Source organism: Pungitius pungitius, chromosome 2, assembly GCF_949316345.1.
Source record: "Pungitius pungitius chromosome 2, fPunPun2.1, whole genome shotgun sequence".
NCBI lineage: Eukaryota > Metazoa > Chordata > Actinopteri > Perciformes > Gasterosteidae > Pungitius > Pungitius pungitius.
This window is the reverse complement of record NC_084901.1, coordinates 4,724,501-4,739,642: the sequence shown is the minus strand read 5'-3', so window position 1 is coordinate 4,739,642 and position 15,142 is coordinate 4,724,501. Positions and strand designations below refer to the sequence as shown.

The 15,142-nt window shown below is 47.3% G+C and overlaps 1 protein-coding gene across 1 annotated transcript in view; it reads right to left on the bottom strand.

Annotated features, from left to right (window-relative positions):
* Positions 1-15,142, bottom strand: part of plxna4 (plexin A4) — a 177,996-nt gene that overhangs the window by 144,105 nt on the left and 18,749 nt on the right. Inside the window, 2 exon segments of the mRNA XM_037459730.2 lie at positions 5,451-5,633; positions 13,772-15,126. Of these exon segments, the coding sequence (XP_037315627.1) occupies positions 5,451-5,633; positions 13,772-15,022 (1,434 nt within the window). The 5' untranslated portion in view covers positions 15,023-15,126.

Genomic DNA, 15,142 nt, shown 5'->3' with positions numbered 1-15,142 from the left:
TTAACGCAGCGCGGCTGAAAAACAGCAACACATTTGTATTGTGCTCAATCGGCCTCGTAGCCGTCGGGTCAACAGCACCTGTCGTCTTTTACCGGCACCCCATCACCGGCAGACAGTCCATTTTATCAGCGCCTGTGTGCATTAAAGCAAGCGCCCCTGCAAATTAAATACATGTATCGCAATATACTTCAAGATGTGTGCGTGTGGGTGGGTGTGTGTGTGTGTATTCCCTGCGTTGCCTTCTATACGTTCTACCCTGCGAGTGGAAGAGCCTGTGCTACCATGGCAACTCACGAATGAGCATGCTTTAGCGTATGCTGCTTTGATAGCTGGTGTGGGAGCAGCAACACACACACACACACACACACACACACACACACACACACACACACACACACAGTGACAAGGCAACTAGGACGACTGCTGAAGAATACTTAACAGTATGGGAACATTGACATTCTAGGAATACTGGCAGGGTGCAGCAGCGGTTTAGGCCACTGGGCAGAATGAATGGACTACTAATGGCTACTGGCCGGGTGTGATAGTAGCGCTGTTTGCAACTGTGAGCACCTGTGTTGAAGAGAATTGTGTTTATAGCATAACAAGTATGGGGGGGGGGGGGGGCGGGCTTAAATCACAAACAATTGTCCAATCACACCCGCGCCATCACACACCCGCACGGACATACACACGTACACACAATGCCTGCCGTCCGAAAGCATATTTCATCATTAGCTCTAAGCAGTTAATCCTCTGCTCCACTGACCGTGGCTCAGCTCAGTCCATTTCAATAATCTGCATCTGGGGCTAACCAACCCGTCTCTCACACACACACACACACACACACACACACACACACACACACGCATGCATGCACGCTGAAAACGAGGACATGATCAACCCACAAAGCATAAGGGACCGGTCCAGAGCAATAAATATCTCACGTGTAAGCTGTGACAGCCACACGCGCGTACTTCTATCCACCCACAATCTATTGTTCCAGTGTCACAGCCAGCTAGCAGAACCCGCCCAGCTCATTTGGTGTACTGGGAAAGCCACAGTGATGCCATGCTAATTGTGATTCTAATAAGTTCAAAATAACTGCACTTATCTATCAATAAAAAAAAAACAACGGTTATCGGATGGGACTCCACGGGTTTAGAGTGTTGTCAAAGTGGGAGTTTGACCTTTCTCTTCCCAACGACAAGCATTGACCAATCAGTGTTGGAATTGACCCGTTTTTTAGCTCATACCATTGCCCCTGACAACCTTAAATGACAGATCTCTGCCTCCGTCTCCCCACTGCTCCTGCAAGCTTTACTCTCCTCCTTCACGACGCTCCAGCTCCGCCAAACTGCAATTGATTCACCTCTCGCTCTCCATCTGTCATGTCAATTTAGCCTATTCTTTCATTTTCTTGCAAATCTTCTATTCTTCTTCCCTATTGTCCACCTGACTGAAACAGATTGAAAAGTAGCGGCTACGATGAACAAATTGTCGGAACACGATGCCCTTTGCCGATGGCCAAATGGTGACCCGCGAAGAAAATATTTTGCTTTATTGTCGTCGTCCTCCTAGAAGCCCAGAAGCAGGAGTCTGCTTTTAGGCAGGGAACACCTGTGTAAGCGTACCGAGGACAGAGACACGCGTTTCCCCGGAGCTCCTTTTCGACCTCGCTAGCGTTGCGCGCCATGCCTTTGTCCCTGTCGAGTTCAAGGTTAGCTGCTCATCGTATCGAGCGCCAAAGCTCCCCCATCGGGAGGGACAGAGTGGAGCTGCATTAGCACCTCGGCAGGTGGCCCTCAACCTCATCTCTTCCCTCTCTTTCTTCCCCCCCCCACTACCCTTGACACCTCCCCCTCATCCCATATCCACCTCGACGTCCACCTCGGCTCCACCGAGCTTCTCCCAATGCGTTGCAATTGTGTGCGAGTATCATGCATGTGTGTCCGCACGGATGTGTACCCCTCATGCTAATGTGTAGTCTGACCAGATGACCATGAACTAAACAGAAGCCTGCAGGGAGGGAGGGGGGGGGGTTAAGGCTTTCCTCTTGACCTGCTGCTGTGCACTGACCTGGAGTAAAAGGGTTTAAACCTTCCCCACCGCAGCCTTTTATCTCCAACCACATCTCCATCTCCTCCTTAAGCCACAGACCGGCGCGCACTCAAACTGACCGGCGGACGGACAGGCGGGCTGACTGACTGACGCCATATGGTCCATTCACTTGCACTGGCAGGAGGTAGCCATCAAAGGAGCTCTCGCAGCAACTCCAGTCAGCCATGGACAGATAGACGGCGGGAGGGGAGTGGGTGTATGAGGAGAAGGCAAACAGAGGTGAAGAAATTGGAAGGGGAAGCAAACGGAAAACAGGAGGGAGGAGTGTGGCGAATGGTCAAGGCGAAGGAAACGTTCTTTGTGTGTGTGCGTTCGAAAGAGTAGCCGGCGAGGCGGGAACCAAAAAGAGTGTGAAGAAAAGGCACGCAGGTGTACGGATCACACGAGCCCGGTGCGACGTGGGGGGTCTCAAACATGGTGAGGAGCATGTGCAGAATCCTACCGCCACGACAGCAGTGCCCGTTTCATGCTGACGGGAGGCCGTCATGAAACTCAGTTTGGACTGTGTCAATACCGACTTCACAGAGACGTCAAAGCCAAAGACTATGTTTGTGTGTGTGTTTTTTTTACTAGCATCATTGGAGACCATGAAAATGAGAGGGAACCTCTGGCTGGTCCTTACTGGGTCAATTTGTTGTCACATTCCATATTTTCTGTCCTTTTTGCTCTCAGACTTCCACAAAATCAAGACTAGGCTCATCTCCATGAACACATGTAGCATTCACTCCACCACCACATCTTTCTTCCATTCTCTTTTCATGGGAATGCACAACATTTAAATATTTGACATTAACGGAGTCCAACCACCAAAGACCGCCGCCGTTGCTACCTCAATTATTGTTCTTCTTCTATTGTTCTCTTACTGATCACTAGTTTAGAGCGACTTCGAGGTTACGGTTAAGTACACAGTCCTGATAATAAAGGTTGGGTTTTAGAAGCTGGGGAATGCATTATGTGAATATTTAACTGTTTAATTAGCAGTATAGATTTACAACCACGTCTGTAGTCTGGTCTCCAGCGGAGTTGTATACTACATAAAACAATTTCACAAGCAAATTGAATCTAATTCACTCTGCTTCCTGGCTAACCCAACTTCATGAAGTCATAAACGTGAGCCTGTAAACACTAACAACTTAGCTCACCAAAATACCGCTGCATTAAGGTCCATCCACTCCGTTTCACCGTAATGCTAATATTTATTGAGGGTGACGTGTTTGTCAGAGCATCATAAATAACAGCGGAAATAACAAGAGGATAGTGTGCGAGAGAAGAAGTGAGAGAAAGGAGGAGGAGGAGGAGGAGGAGAGGGGGGGGTGAGGGATGGAACAAGTAAGGTGGAGGAGTGTATATAAATCAACATCCATTAGTGAAGGGGTTATAAAGTCACTGATGAAGGAGGAGGACTGAAGCTCAAACCTTTTATTGTCTTGTTGTGGTCTTTTATTGCCTGTGATGTCATCTAATGGTATACAGCCAACGGGCAGGGGAGGGGGAAGTATGTACATGGGAGGGGAGGATGGGATCGTAATGGGGCTGTGTGTGCATTGTGTGTGCATCTGGATTGACAAAGGATATTGATCACCTTTTGTGAAAAAGGCTGAGAGTCGTGGATTTTTTTTTCCCCCCCCTGCACCAATATTCCATTTGTGCACAAAATGACCTTCGTTCACGGCGAGGTCGAAAAAGAACAAAGCCAAAATCCTGCGGACACGATTCTCTCAAGTGCCACTATGTGCAGCTTTGAGAGGGACGTCCGGAGAAAGACAAAGAAACACTCCTAAATACGCACAAAAAACGGTTTTGTGCGTTGCAACGGCGACGCACAAAACCGTTTTTATTCCACCGCTCTGGCTCTGTGTGGAACCAAACAAGAGGACGCAGAACGGGGGCCGCCATCGACGAAAAACAAATAACCTGTGAATCCTTTGATTAGAATTTTTGCAAAACATCCTCCCCTCCGTCTGTCATCTTTATCGCCTCAACCTTCCCAATGCAAAAACAATATTCCTTCCTTTGAGACATTGTCCATTCGTCCAAAGCTCTCCTCTCTGGCTTTCTCAGTCAGTCACTCTCTCTCTCTCTCCTCCCTGCTCCGTGTTTAACGCTGGGTTGTTTTTTTTTCCCCGGGCCCGCGAGCCGCACTGCCCCGGAATTAGTCGCAGTCACGGCCCCTACGATGATACGCGCGTGCCAGTGCGAGGGAGTAAAAAGGCACAGGAACTACCACCCTGCAATCACACATTGCAGCAGTGCTTCATCCCACTAGCCCAGAAAGGGGCTGCTACATGGGCGGGAGGGGGGGGGGGGGGGGGCACAAGGGGGCAAGAGGGGAGTCTAGGGGGGGCGAAGGAACAACGCGCCGAAACCCGGCTTATCCGGTCACGTTCAACTCAAGGGAGACGAATCTTGTTGAGCCGCTTTGCTGTCACACAGTGTGTTTTTCGAGGGACAGTCATGGTCAAAGATGATCAAACGCGATAGCGGACACAGCCGGCTGCTACATCAATTACGCAGGTTTTAAGGCGATTCAAAGCCATTGGCATCATACAATTTCTAAAATGTTCCCTTCTCTGTATGACAAAATATATCTATATATATATTTCTATATGTGAATAAACAAATGCCACTCTAAAGTTTGTGTGTGGATTATATATTAAATGAGGCATTCCATTCTATTCTGAACCCTCAATTTGCCCCAAGAAAGAGATAAACTTTTCTCCAATCAAGTCTGCAGCATGCTGATCTGTGCTGTCTAGAAAGTTCTGCAACATGCTGACGTGAGCTACAATCTGCCCCCCCAGGGGGCTCTGGATCCTATTCAAGTCCAAAGTGAAGGAAAAGTACAGCCAACACTCCTGATACTGTGTGTACCCCTTGTGTATATGTGTGATATATGGTGCGGTGGATGAGGTTGACGTTGTGAGATACCAGATAGGCATTGCTCTAGGAATAAAGACCCCTCATGGGGCTTTCCTGACACCCCACCCCACCCCCCCCCCACCGCCGCCAGCCTCCCCTCAAAACACACACACAGGCCCATTTAAATTCTCTCCACAGTGAAGTGCACACACTGCTTCTGTTCACGCTCACTCTCTCATGGACGGACACACACACACACACGCACACACATCTCTTCCCCCTAGCAAATGCAGCCAACTCAGCTGATTTGCCTGAAAGTCGATCCGCCTTACTACTACTATCCTTCCCCCGGTCCAGAACTCCCCAATCCCCCAGCCCATACTCCACGTTCTATCGGAGAGAAACCAAACCCTCTGCCTCTATCATTCCAGCCACCTTCGCCACCGTCTCTTCCAGCACTCTCTGGTCCTTACCTTCTTGAGCCGTCCGCTCTTCGTGCCCACGAAGACCAGCGAGTGATTCTTGTAGACGTACGCGATGACCGAGGACATTTTGTCGACGGCGTCGGAGAAGAGAGGCTTGCCGCGCACCATCTCGGACACGCCCAGCGGCGCGTTCATGTCGAGGCCACAAAAGTCATCGTCGATGGTCAGGAGCTACGGGGGGGGGAGAGAAGGAGAAGAAGAATACGTCACAATTTGGATTTCCACCTCGTTAACACTAGAAAATTCTCTTTGTTTTAATATGAAGACCACGGCGTGGGCCAACACTTTCGGCAGACGGTTTGGCTTAAGTCCAGTTTTGGTATTGAACACTGTTTTACAGATATAAACCATTACCTGGTCGGATTAAACAGCAAAGCGTCAGTCCTTGGGGGAGGTCAAAAAAACAGAAGCGCTTTGCAACGGGAAGGTTTTTGCGAGCATTCGTATGCTTGTGTACCTCTGCCAGGGCGAAATGCATGAAACGGGAAACGTCGAAGAAGAAGAGTGAGAGGGCGATGAAGATGGAAGAAGACTGCAGTCAGGCTGCGGCTCAGTAATGGTGCCAGAGGGTGCTCCGTCAGGCACAATTCCCCGCTGCTCACCAAATGATACAGCTACTACAGAAACGCTAGAGCGGCGAGTGATACTCCGTGTGAAAAGATTCAAAGTGAGCCGGGGGAAAATGAAAAAGAAAGCTGTATCATACCGAGGCAAATCACTGCAATTCATCCAAATATGCAAAAAAAAAAAAAAAAAAAACACCATTGCATCAGAATGGGGAGAAATAGAACTCTCGGTGGAGGTTCATCGGTTATGCTTTCTGTGTAGATATGCTGCTGTGTTTTTTTATTAAATACGGACGGGTGTGCCTCTCTACACTTTGTTTGCATTCATACGTTCCACCCTGCCGGGGTGGGGGGCGGGGGGGGGTGTGTATTGACGGCAGCCGCTGTGGGCAGAGTGACTTATGGGTTTTGATAAGAGAATAATGGTGTTGGGGATTGGTCATTATTCTACGTGAATGGATGGATTTGAAACACTGGTTTCAGGGCCGAAGCATACATCCTTTTTGATTAATAGCTTAGCAATGTGGTGGGCGGCTTTCGGAAGAGTTGACTCTGCCAATACGTTCATTTAAAATTCACCTAAAATAAAAAATAAAAACTGTGCGATTAACAAAAGCATTATTGTCACGGTAACGACTTGAAGAAAGCTCTTTCTGATTTATTTGAGAGTACAAATGAAGCCTTTGTAATTATGACCACTAGTGGTCTGATATGAATGACATCGGTAATGGGTTGGCTGAAATTAAATCACTGTTTAACTCAAAACATTTCAAGCGAAGAGAAGTGGTGGAGTCCAACCTTTAGCTTATGGCAATTTACCTGGTCTGAACATAAGAATGTTCTACTTTACAAGAAAATGGCTAATACCCACTCAGCTGATATTGGCTTTCATTTGGCTTAAACCTATCGAACCATTTCAGACTGCAGTTGCCTCGTGGTTTGAGGTGTCAGAGGTGGTGTGCTCTGGGGAAGAGAGGGAGGGGGGAAGGGGGGGGGGGGGCAGAGGGTCTTTTAGTTTATGTCTTATTTTCTTTTTTTTACTCCTGAAAGTGCGCCCCCGGGACTTTCAATCAATCTCGCGTGCACCGGGTGTCTCCTCGCAACCTTTCACTAAAGGCCATCATCATCATCATCACCGTCATCAAGAAGCCTGAGACTGCGCCGTGGCAGGCGATGCGAGGCCTACTTTCATTAGACAAATGGGACGTGGCTGGTCGAGACCACAGTGAGCTTCAGGCTACGGCACACGGGGGAGGGGGGGGGGGGGGGGGGGTCACGTGAAATGTTGTGCACGATCGACTGAGACGACCAGGGATTTGGGTCAAGATCACGGGTCACGTGGTTGGAAGGGGGTTGAGATGAAGACGAAACGGAGCCGGGCCAAGGACAGGTGCAGAGAGGGAGAGGTGATAAATAGCAACGCTGAAATGCCAAAGTGAGTCAACAATGATCAATATCTGTGCACGAGAAGAAAGGCTTAAGTGGACGATTTTTCCTTCAATTCACCACCCTCTCGTTGCCGCCGCCACCCCCCCCCCCATTCAACCTTTCGAGAATGTGCCGTTCCCCACACGTCCTTCATGAGAACCAGGATCACTGTATGGAAATCAACGCACTTGTACCCTAAGTGTGTGTCGGTGTGATGTTCAAGAGGCCGCTTTTATTAGTGTGAAAATGTGTGTGTGTGTCTGTTTTCATCCCTTGTCACAGACACATGCTGCGTTATTTTTTTTACTGGTTTCCAATCATAGCCGCCATCTCTGTCCAGCATTCTGCAATCTAATGAAATATACTTTGTCTGTCAGCCCTTTCATGAAGCAGACACATTTTCATTACACCACCAGCGAAACCCCACGTTTGTAGTTGTGATGCCAAAGACGTCTCCAGTCAGAACACCAAATATTATCAATGTGTCCCCTTGACATTGTCTGCAAATATGACACTGCTGTCATGCCTTCTATCACATTTTATGCCCCTTTTCTTCCTCTCGACTCATCTCATTAATGCATTTTCAAACAGAGAGGATTTCCAGTTTTTGCTGCTCATTGCCACTCAAACATTGGCAGACACCGACTGCATGATTTTTGTCTTTTTTTTGTCTCAGTTTTCAAGGACCTCACTCGAGATGATTGTGTTCACAGATCGGATTTCAGTCACTTACGCACAGACAGAAATTACGAATTGTTGTGGGACTCAACAAAAATGCTCAATGTTATCTGCAAGAACAAAATTTACAAGTGGTGCCAACAACTCGCACATACGTGATTGATAACAAGAGGGACTGCAGCTCCTCAATAAGATTATTTGGGTGTTTATGTATGCTAACAGGATGCATAAAATTTTTTTTGATATACGACTTAAATTACTACCAGTACGGCTGTCACCTCTTGACTATGAATACAAATGGCTGGATTAATAACATCGACCAACAACTGGAGTGGACTAGGCCCGAGTCTCGCTCAGGTGTGGACGGTATTTCACCCGGTGTCACGGCAGCGTACAGCAACAGAGGATAGCAATGGGGGGGGGGGGGGGAATAGTTGGCTGGCGGCGTTACGCTTCACGCCGCTGTTCAATTGGTTGGCGGCTGTACGAAGCGATTCCTTCTTTAATGCTTTATTGTATTACATGTTTCTCCCCCAATCCATTGTAATTCTGCTGCTTGATTTTGGTGGATTTGTTTTTTACTGGAGGGTATAAACTACGTACTTTCCTTACAGAGAAAAAAAATAGAAGAGTACATTGAAAAAAAATATATAGTGGTTCCATCGGTATAACTAGCAATTTTCGACATTCATTTTACAGTGTTTCCTTTGGCCTACTGTGCAAAATGACTGATCTGTCAAGATGATTGGCAGCACTAGAAAATTATGCCACAACTAAATTGGTTTTCAGTGTCAACATTGATCTTGACATTAAAAACACTAGCTGGATGACTCCTGCCTCCACAGTTGGTCACCTTGAAGGAAGGAAATACATTTTCATCTTACCATGATTGTAAGGTATATATAGCAGGTTAGTTGTATTCCTTTGAATTAATTCTTTGCTGTACATTGACATTTTATGTAGTATAGTCAGACAAATTAGACCAATTTCCATGCAGTATGAGTTAGTAGAGCTCTTTCTGAGAGAGAGAGAGACTAAGATACTCTACTAAGGTCGGCTGGACTATTGTATTGAACGGTTTGTTTCACCTCGTTCCCTCTTTGCATTATCTACTCTCTGCACACTTTTTGAAGTTAAGTTATGAAATTGTCATCACTGCTTCAGCCTTAAAGCCTGCATTTTGGTGCCCCATATCTGTCCAAACCGAGTGTACTTTTTGAGTGCTCAATAGGACGGCTTTAAAATTCAAATAGGTAATGTAACTGCAAGCTCAAAACCGTGCAAGATAAAATGATCGTTAATGTCTTCTAAATAGATGGTTTTCTAGTTGCTAAACGACCTTGTGTGGCGAGTTATGCAAATTACTTCTGGTCTGCCCTGCTCATACGGGAAAGAAGCATCATCACATCAAAGTGAGTAAACACACACAGTGAGCTGTGCTCTACACAAGCCACTGTCTCACATCATCCGATGTGGAAACCTTAAACTCAATCGAGCCGACTCAGGCCTCTTCTGCTTTGAGAGTTCAGCGCTCTTTGTCATTTTGTGGAGACCTCTGCAGGGCATTCTGCAAGAGGGAGCCTCTCAGGCATCACGGAATGAAAGAAACACCCAAAAAGGACAGACTGAACGCACGTGTCCATGCCGAGCGTGAGATGCAACTTCCTTCGTTTCAAGGCGCCTTGGGAAGGCTTTCAAAAAACAGTCACAATAGTTAGAAATTAATTTATATGTATGGCGCACAAACATACCCACACAGGGCTGGTTCAATGCCCAAAACAACATCTCCGGGAAGACGTGCCATCAATGTTGGCATGTCAACGGGGAACGTGACGCGTGCACGAATATGACGTGTACTTCAAGACGAGCGTGACTCCATTTATTTGGCAGGTTTCAATGTGAGATGTCAGGCTTTAATAAGCCTATAAAATGTTGTCAATTCATGTTTGCCGACGCTCGCACCTGCCAACCATTAACTCAGGAGTTGATTAATATTGGTTTAAAAAAAAAAAATGGCACACAAACTGATGGAATACATGAAATTAGGAGCTGAAAATAGAACTCAATATCATCGAGAGAGATGAATCAGATTACTCCTTAACCTACATTTTCTGTGTCACAGTGCGGTGCAGAAAATCTTTCTATCTTTAGTTATTTTGGAATCATTACAAGGTAATAATGTATTATTTTGCATCATTATCTCAATCTAATACAGCTTTAATATTTCCTTTTTCTATGCCATGTGAGAGACAAGCTGAAGGTCATTATGTGTTTAGCGAGGGTGTTAAGTTGGACTGCTTCAAAGGAAAAACACAGCATAAGGTTAGGGTTAAACAATTTGTGAACCTTTTGAAATAAAATGCATTACTACGATGAACAATGTAGGATAGATTGTATGACTTGTTATATTGGATTGCATTGGTGGGATGTTACCAAAAGTGATTTATTTATTTTTTTTCATTTGAAGCGTTGATTTTATAATGTCATCACCCTAAAAAAAGGTTTATAAAACTGTTAGATTGTTGATCTCATCAGGTATGGATGGAGATATTTAGTTCAGCCCGAATGGCATTTGATACAGTCAGTCTGGGTTTTCAGGGGGGCGGGGGGGGGGGGGGGGGGGGTGTGCAAGCAGAGCATAGTGTCGGAAACGAGAGACATTTGTTTAATCACAAAATAACGATACTGTGATGGATTCTGACCTTTAGCAAGTGGTATCATGTATGGAGATTTAATTAGCGAGCAAGCGGGATAGCGGATATGTGGATGGAGTGGGGTGAAGTGTGTGTGTGTGTGTGTGTCTGTGTGTGTAGGGAGGGTGTGGATGCGAGGCAGTCTGGATATTCTTAATGAATCTACTAGCCTTCCTGAGGATGTGGCCTAGACTGACTCATCAGAGGCAGCAGCCAGCCACTGATTAAGCACCGCAATCAGCAGGAGGAGGGATGGAGACGGCCGGTGCAGGAGACAACGCCATTTAAAAAAAAAAAAAAAAAAGGGGGGTTGGTCAAACACAGATAAAAATAGAAGACGGAAACGAGCCAATAACATGAAGAAAGATCAATGGTGGGAGGACACCGAATGCCATGCTGAAAAAAAAGTTCTTTTCAAGTGCGGGATGAAACGAGTGTTGGGAGGACGGCGAGAGAGATCAAGCAGAAGACTCGGCGGCCGAGTGGGATAATCTAATTAATTGGAGAGAATTCAGAATGGGAAGTCGATAGCACATGACAAATGTGGAAGAATGGCCCGTGGCATGTTAGTTAATGACATGTAATTAATGATCATTAGCAGAAGGGATGAGGGGATGGCCGCGGCCTGTCTGGGACTTACAGGCAACCTTGTAAATCCGCCCCGTCCATGTTTGGTGGGGTTCGGAGGGGAAAGAGACAAAACAACTCCCGGTGCTTACTGAAAGCATTAGAGGAGGAGGGGGAAAAAAAGACGGCGCGAAGGACTCAAGGCGAAGTACAACGCAGTGAGAAGAAGTGATGGATTTTTACGAGTACGGGAGGAGAAGGACGGGCAAAATGCGGAAAGGCAGTGAGCAATGAACCAGGGATGAGAGAGAAGAGAGCAGAGAGGGAATTTATTGCGATCCCGCTGTTTTGTTGTTCTGTTTTTTTTCTGCTGACACTGTGAACAGGCAGCGATTTTTTCTTTTCTTTTTTTATAGGTCAGATGCCACTTCACAATGATCTATGGATGCAGGCCCTTTGCAGCCTTATACTGTTGAGCATGCATTATGTGGCTCAGCCAAGCGTGACCATTTGGGGGGCGAAAGAAATCCCCCCCCCCCACTCACTCCCCCTCTTAAGTCCTCTTCACTGCTCTCTCACCCATCATATCACTTTGTACATACTTATCCTTCACAACTTCTGCCTCTTTCCATCTCACCTACTTGGACTAAAAGCCTCTCCAAGACGGTGTGAAGCAACAAAGGCCTGACGGGAGATGATGTTATGTGTCCCACTCTTCATCTCAACATGGTGTCATTGTGAAAACACTCACTTATAGGGAATATATATTTACTACTAAATTACTAATGCTCAAGCAATAGCCCCCTGATTTATATTTCTTCATATATTTAAATAAGACCAATTTATGGCTGTATCATCAATTCTACTCTAAAACACCTAGAATTATCTCATCTACATTTAAATGAATTACTCAATGACTCTTTCAGATAACAATTTATTTTTTGCCATAATTGCTCTTTATCAAAAGGCGTCTCAGCCTTCCACCGCCGCCTTGTCCATCTCTGCAGTAGCCATACCTAAAAGTGCGATGGCACTTGTGCGCGTGTGTGTGTGTGTGTGTCACAACTCATCCGTCTCCCGCGGAGTCCTCCGTCACTCGTTCGGCGGGGTCTAATTTATGCAGCGGCGATGGCGGTACTGCGGCGCATGCTGAAATGGCATCATTCCTCAGCGCTAGCCCCCGTGTGCCCCCCCCCCGCCCCCCTCACACGTCCTCCCGCTGACGACAGCTCCACCCCGGGCGTGATTTATCAGGGCCTCAAGCAGCAGACAAAGGCGCTTGCGGCACGTGAGCCGCGCAGGAGACGGATTAATAGATAAACACCGTGATTTCCGGGCCGGACACGAGAGAGGGTCAACTTCCAAATGGCTCGAGATAGTGGGTGGCTAAAGGTCACAACCATATGGGCCGAGGTGCAGTGAGAGCATCAAATTTATAGTTTCTGAAAAATGGCCGCCTAGCGGTCGCGTTGTCGTTAAAAGTATATTCTGGCTATGTGCATTTTCTTTTGGGCCTTTTGCACTAATGATATAAAATATATGGGAGTTTAATGCACAAGGTTTGGCCTTCATTCCCAACCAAGACAGAAATATTGTATATGTATTTCAATGAATTATCTTGTGATACCCAACTGGTGAAACTACTCACCATGATACACCATCAAATGATCTACACATTAGCAAGTGAGCAAATGGCTCATGTAGGTGAACATGTTAACTGACAAATTAACACTGAGCCATTGTTAATGACGTAATGAGATCAAGATGCATGGACGGCTTTGGCTGCTCACGAAGGTGGTCTAAAAAAGTACTGGTGGTAACACACAATTTAACCTTGTTTTTATGTGCACAAAATGAGAAATCAAATGAACTGAATCACTGAATTTGTAATGATGTTATGGAGATCGGAATTATGGTAATTTGGCTGCGCATTCAGCTGCATTGTTTAAAGAGTGAGTGGATTAAAAGAGGCAGTGGATGGCTACTATTGCATCAAAAGGGGTGTCATGCAGTGAACCGAGGCTTATTAAAGCAACATTGGGAGCGCGTCCACAACCGATTCAGAGGGACTCACCTGTAGTGTCCCTCAGGAGCAAATTGGAGCAGTAAAACGTCTGGGTTTGGTTTTCCTTTATGAAATACAATTTTCCTGAATGGGGCTCATTGACACTTGCCATTCTGGTGCATGCTGTTGTTAATACAGTAGCGCATGTGTCAGTAGGACGTGTGTGCACTTGTGCATGCAAAATATAGCTGGAATTAAAACAAATTCTTGCACAGTGCAGATATTCCCAGTACTTTCAATAAACATTAGTCTAAATATGTGGATGGGAGTCACAAACGTGTGTGTGTGTGTGTGTGTTATAGTAGTACTCACCGCACTGCTGCAGGGAATATCTTTGACTTTGAGCCAAGCCAGGTCCAGGGTGCCCTCTCCCTTGTAGCACGATTGCAGCCTCTCCTTGATCTTCTCATTGATCTTCCGCAGTGAGAAGACGCACAGCGCAGAGTCCTGGGAGGCCTGGCGCGGACGCCTCTTTTGGCCCTTCGAGAAGACGGCAAACAAAACGTCGTCATCCGGTGCCACATCTAGGGAACGTGCCAGAATAGCACCGGCTTTGGACAGGTAGGCCGCTTCCAGTAATCGGTACTCCACGTTGCCGCTAATGCATCCTATCGGCACCTCCACGTAGGAGTTGAAGGCGGTGTCTGCCTTGCAGAGGCGGACAATCTTGGAGGTGTACACCTGTTCCCGACCGGTGGAGGAGGACCCGGTGGTCGGCCCGCCCCCCATTTCGGGCTGCAAGGTCAGAAAGTAGACAAAGTTCCCGCTGGCAAAGCCGTAGATGTAGTATATGTCAAAGTCTGGGATGACGGTGAAGGTGTCTGAGGGGATCTTAATCATGGAGGCCACAAACTCGTCATGAAAGACATAGGCAAACATGCCGTCCTCCTCAGAGTTCCTGGCCAACTTGCGGCTGGAGATGGTAGGGAAGTACTCTGGCTTGCCATCCACCGCTGTGGCGATAAACAACATGTCCGGGGAGGCGCTGCTATACGACACGATGACGCCAAACACAGAGCCGCTCTCATTGACACCAGAGAGGTAGTGCTCCTTCTTGTGGAACGGCTCCCCCAGTTTGAAGAGGTCGTCCAGGCGCAGGAGTTTGCAGATGCCCTGGTAGAGGCTGCCACATGCCAGCAGCCGGTTCTCCCGGTAGTCCATCAGAAGCATCTTGTTCACGTTGTTGGTGAGCGACAGTGGCTCACTGCAGGGTTGGACGATACGCGGTGGGTAGCACTTGCGGTTGTCTTCATCCGGGCCCGTCTCGTGGGACACCTGGACCTCCAAGTCCGGGGACAGTTTGTATATGCGATTCACGGCTCCCAAGTAAACGTTGCCGTTGCGGTAGTCCACCGCCAGATGGTTGAATTTCCATTCAGGGTTCTCGGCACGAAACGATGCATACTCCTCCTCCTCCTCCTGGAGAGATGCTGTGATCACCTGGGAGCCGGCACTGTGAGCTTGTGGGGACTGCACCACTGTTTGTGACGTCACCGGAAGCTCCAGGCTGGACAGGAAGCAGCATAGAAAAAAGCAGGTCCGTGTCCTGGTGAAGGACGTCATGGCTGTTCTGAGGTCGGGAGTGTTGAGGAGAGGGAGGGAGGCACTGTCCAGTACTGTCAGCCAATCAGGATCAAGCCTCTCTTGGGACGGAGGACATTATGTGCCTAAAGAGGGAAGAGA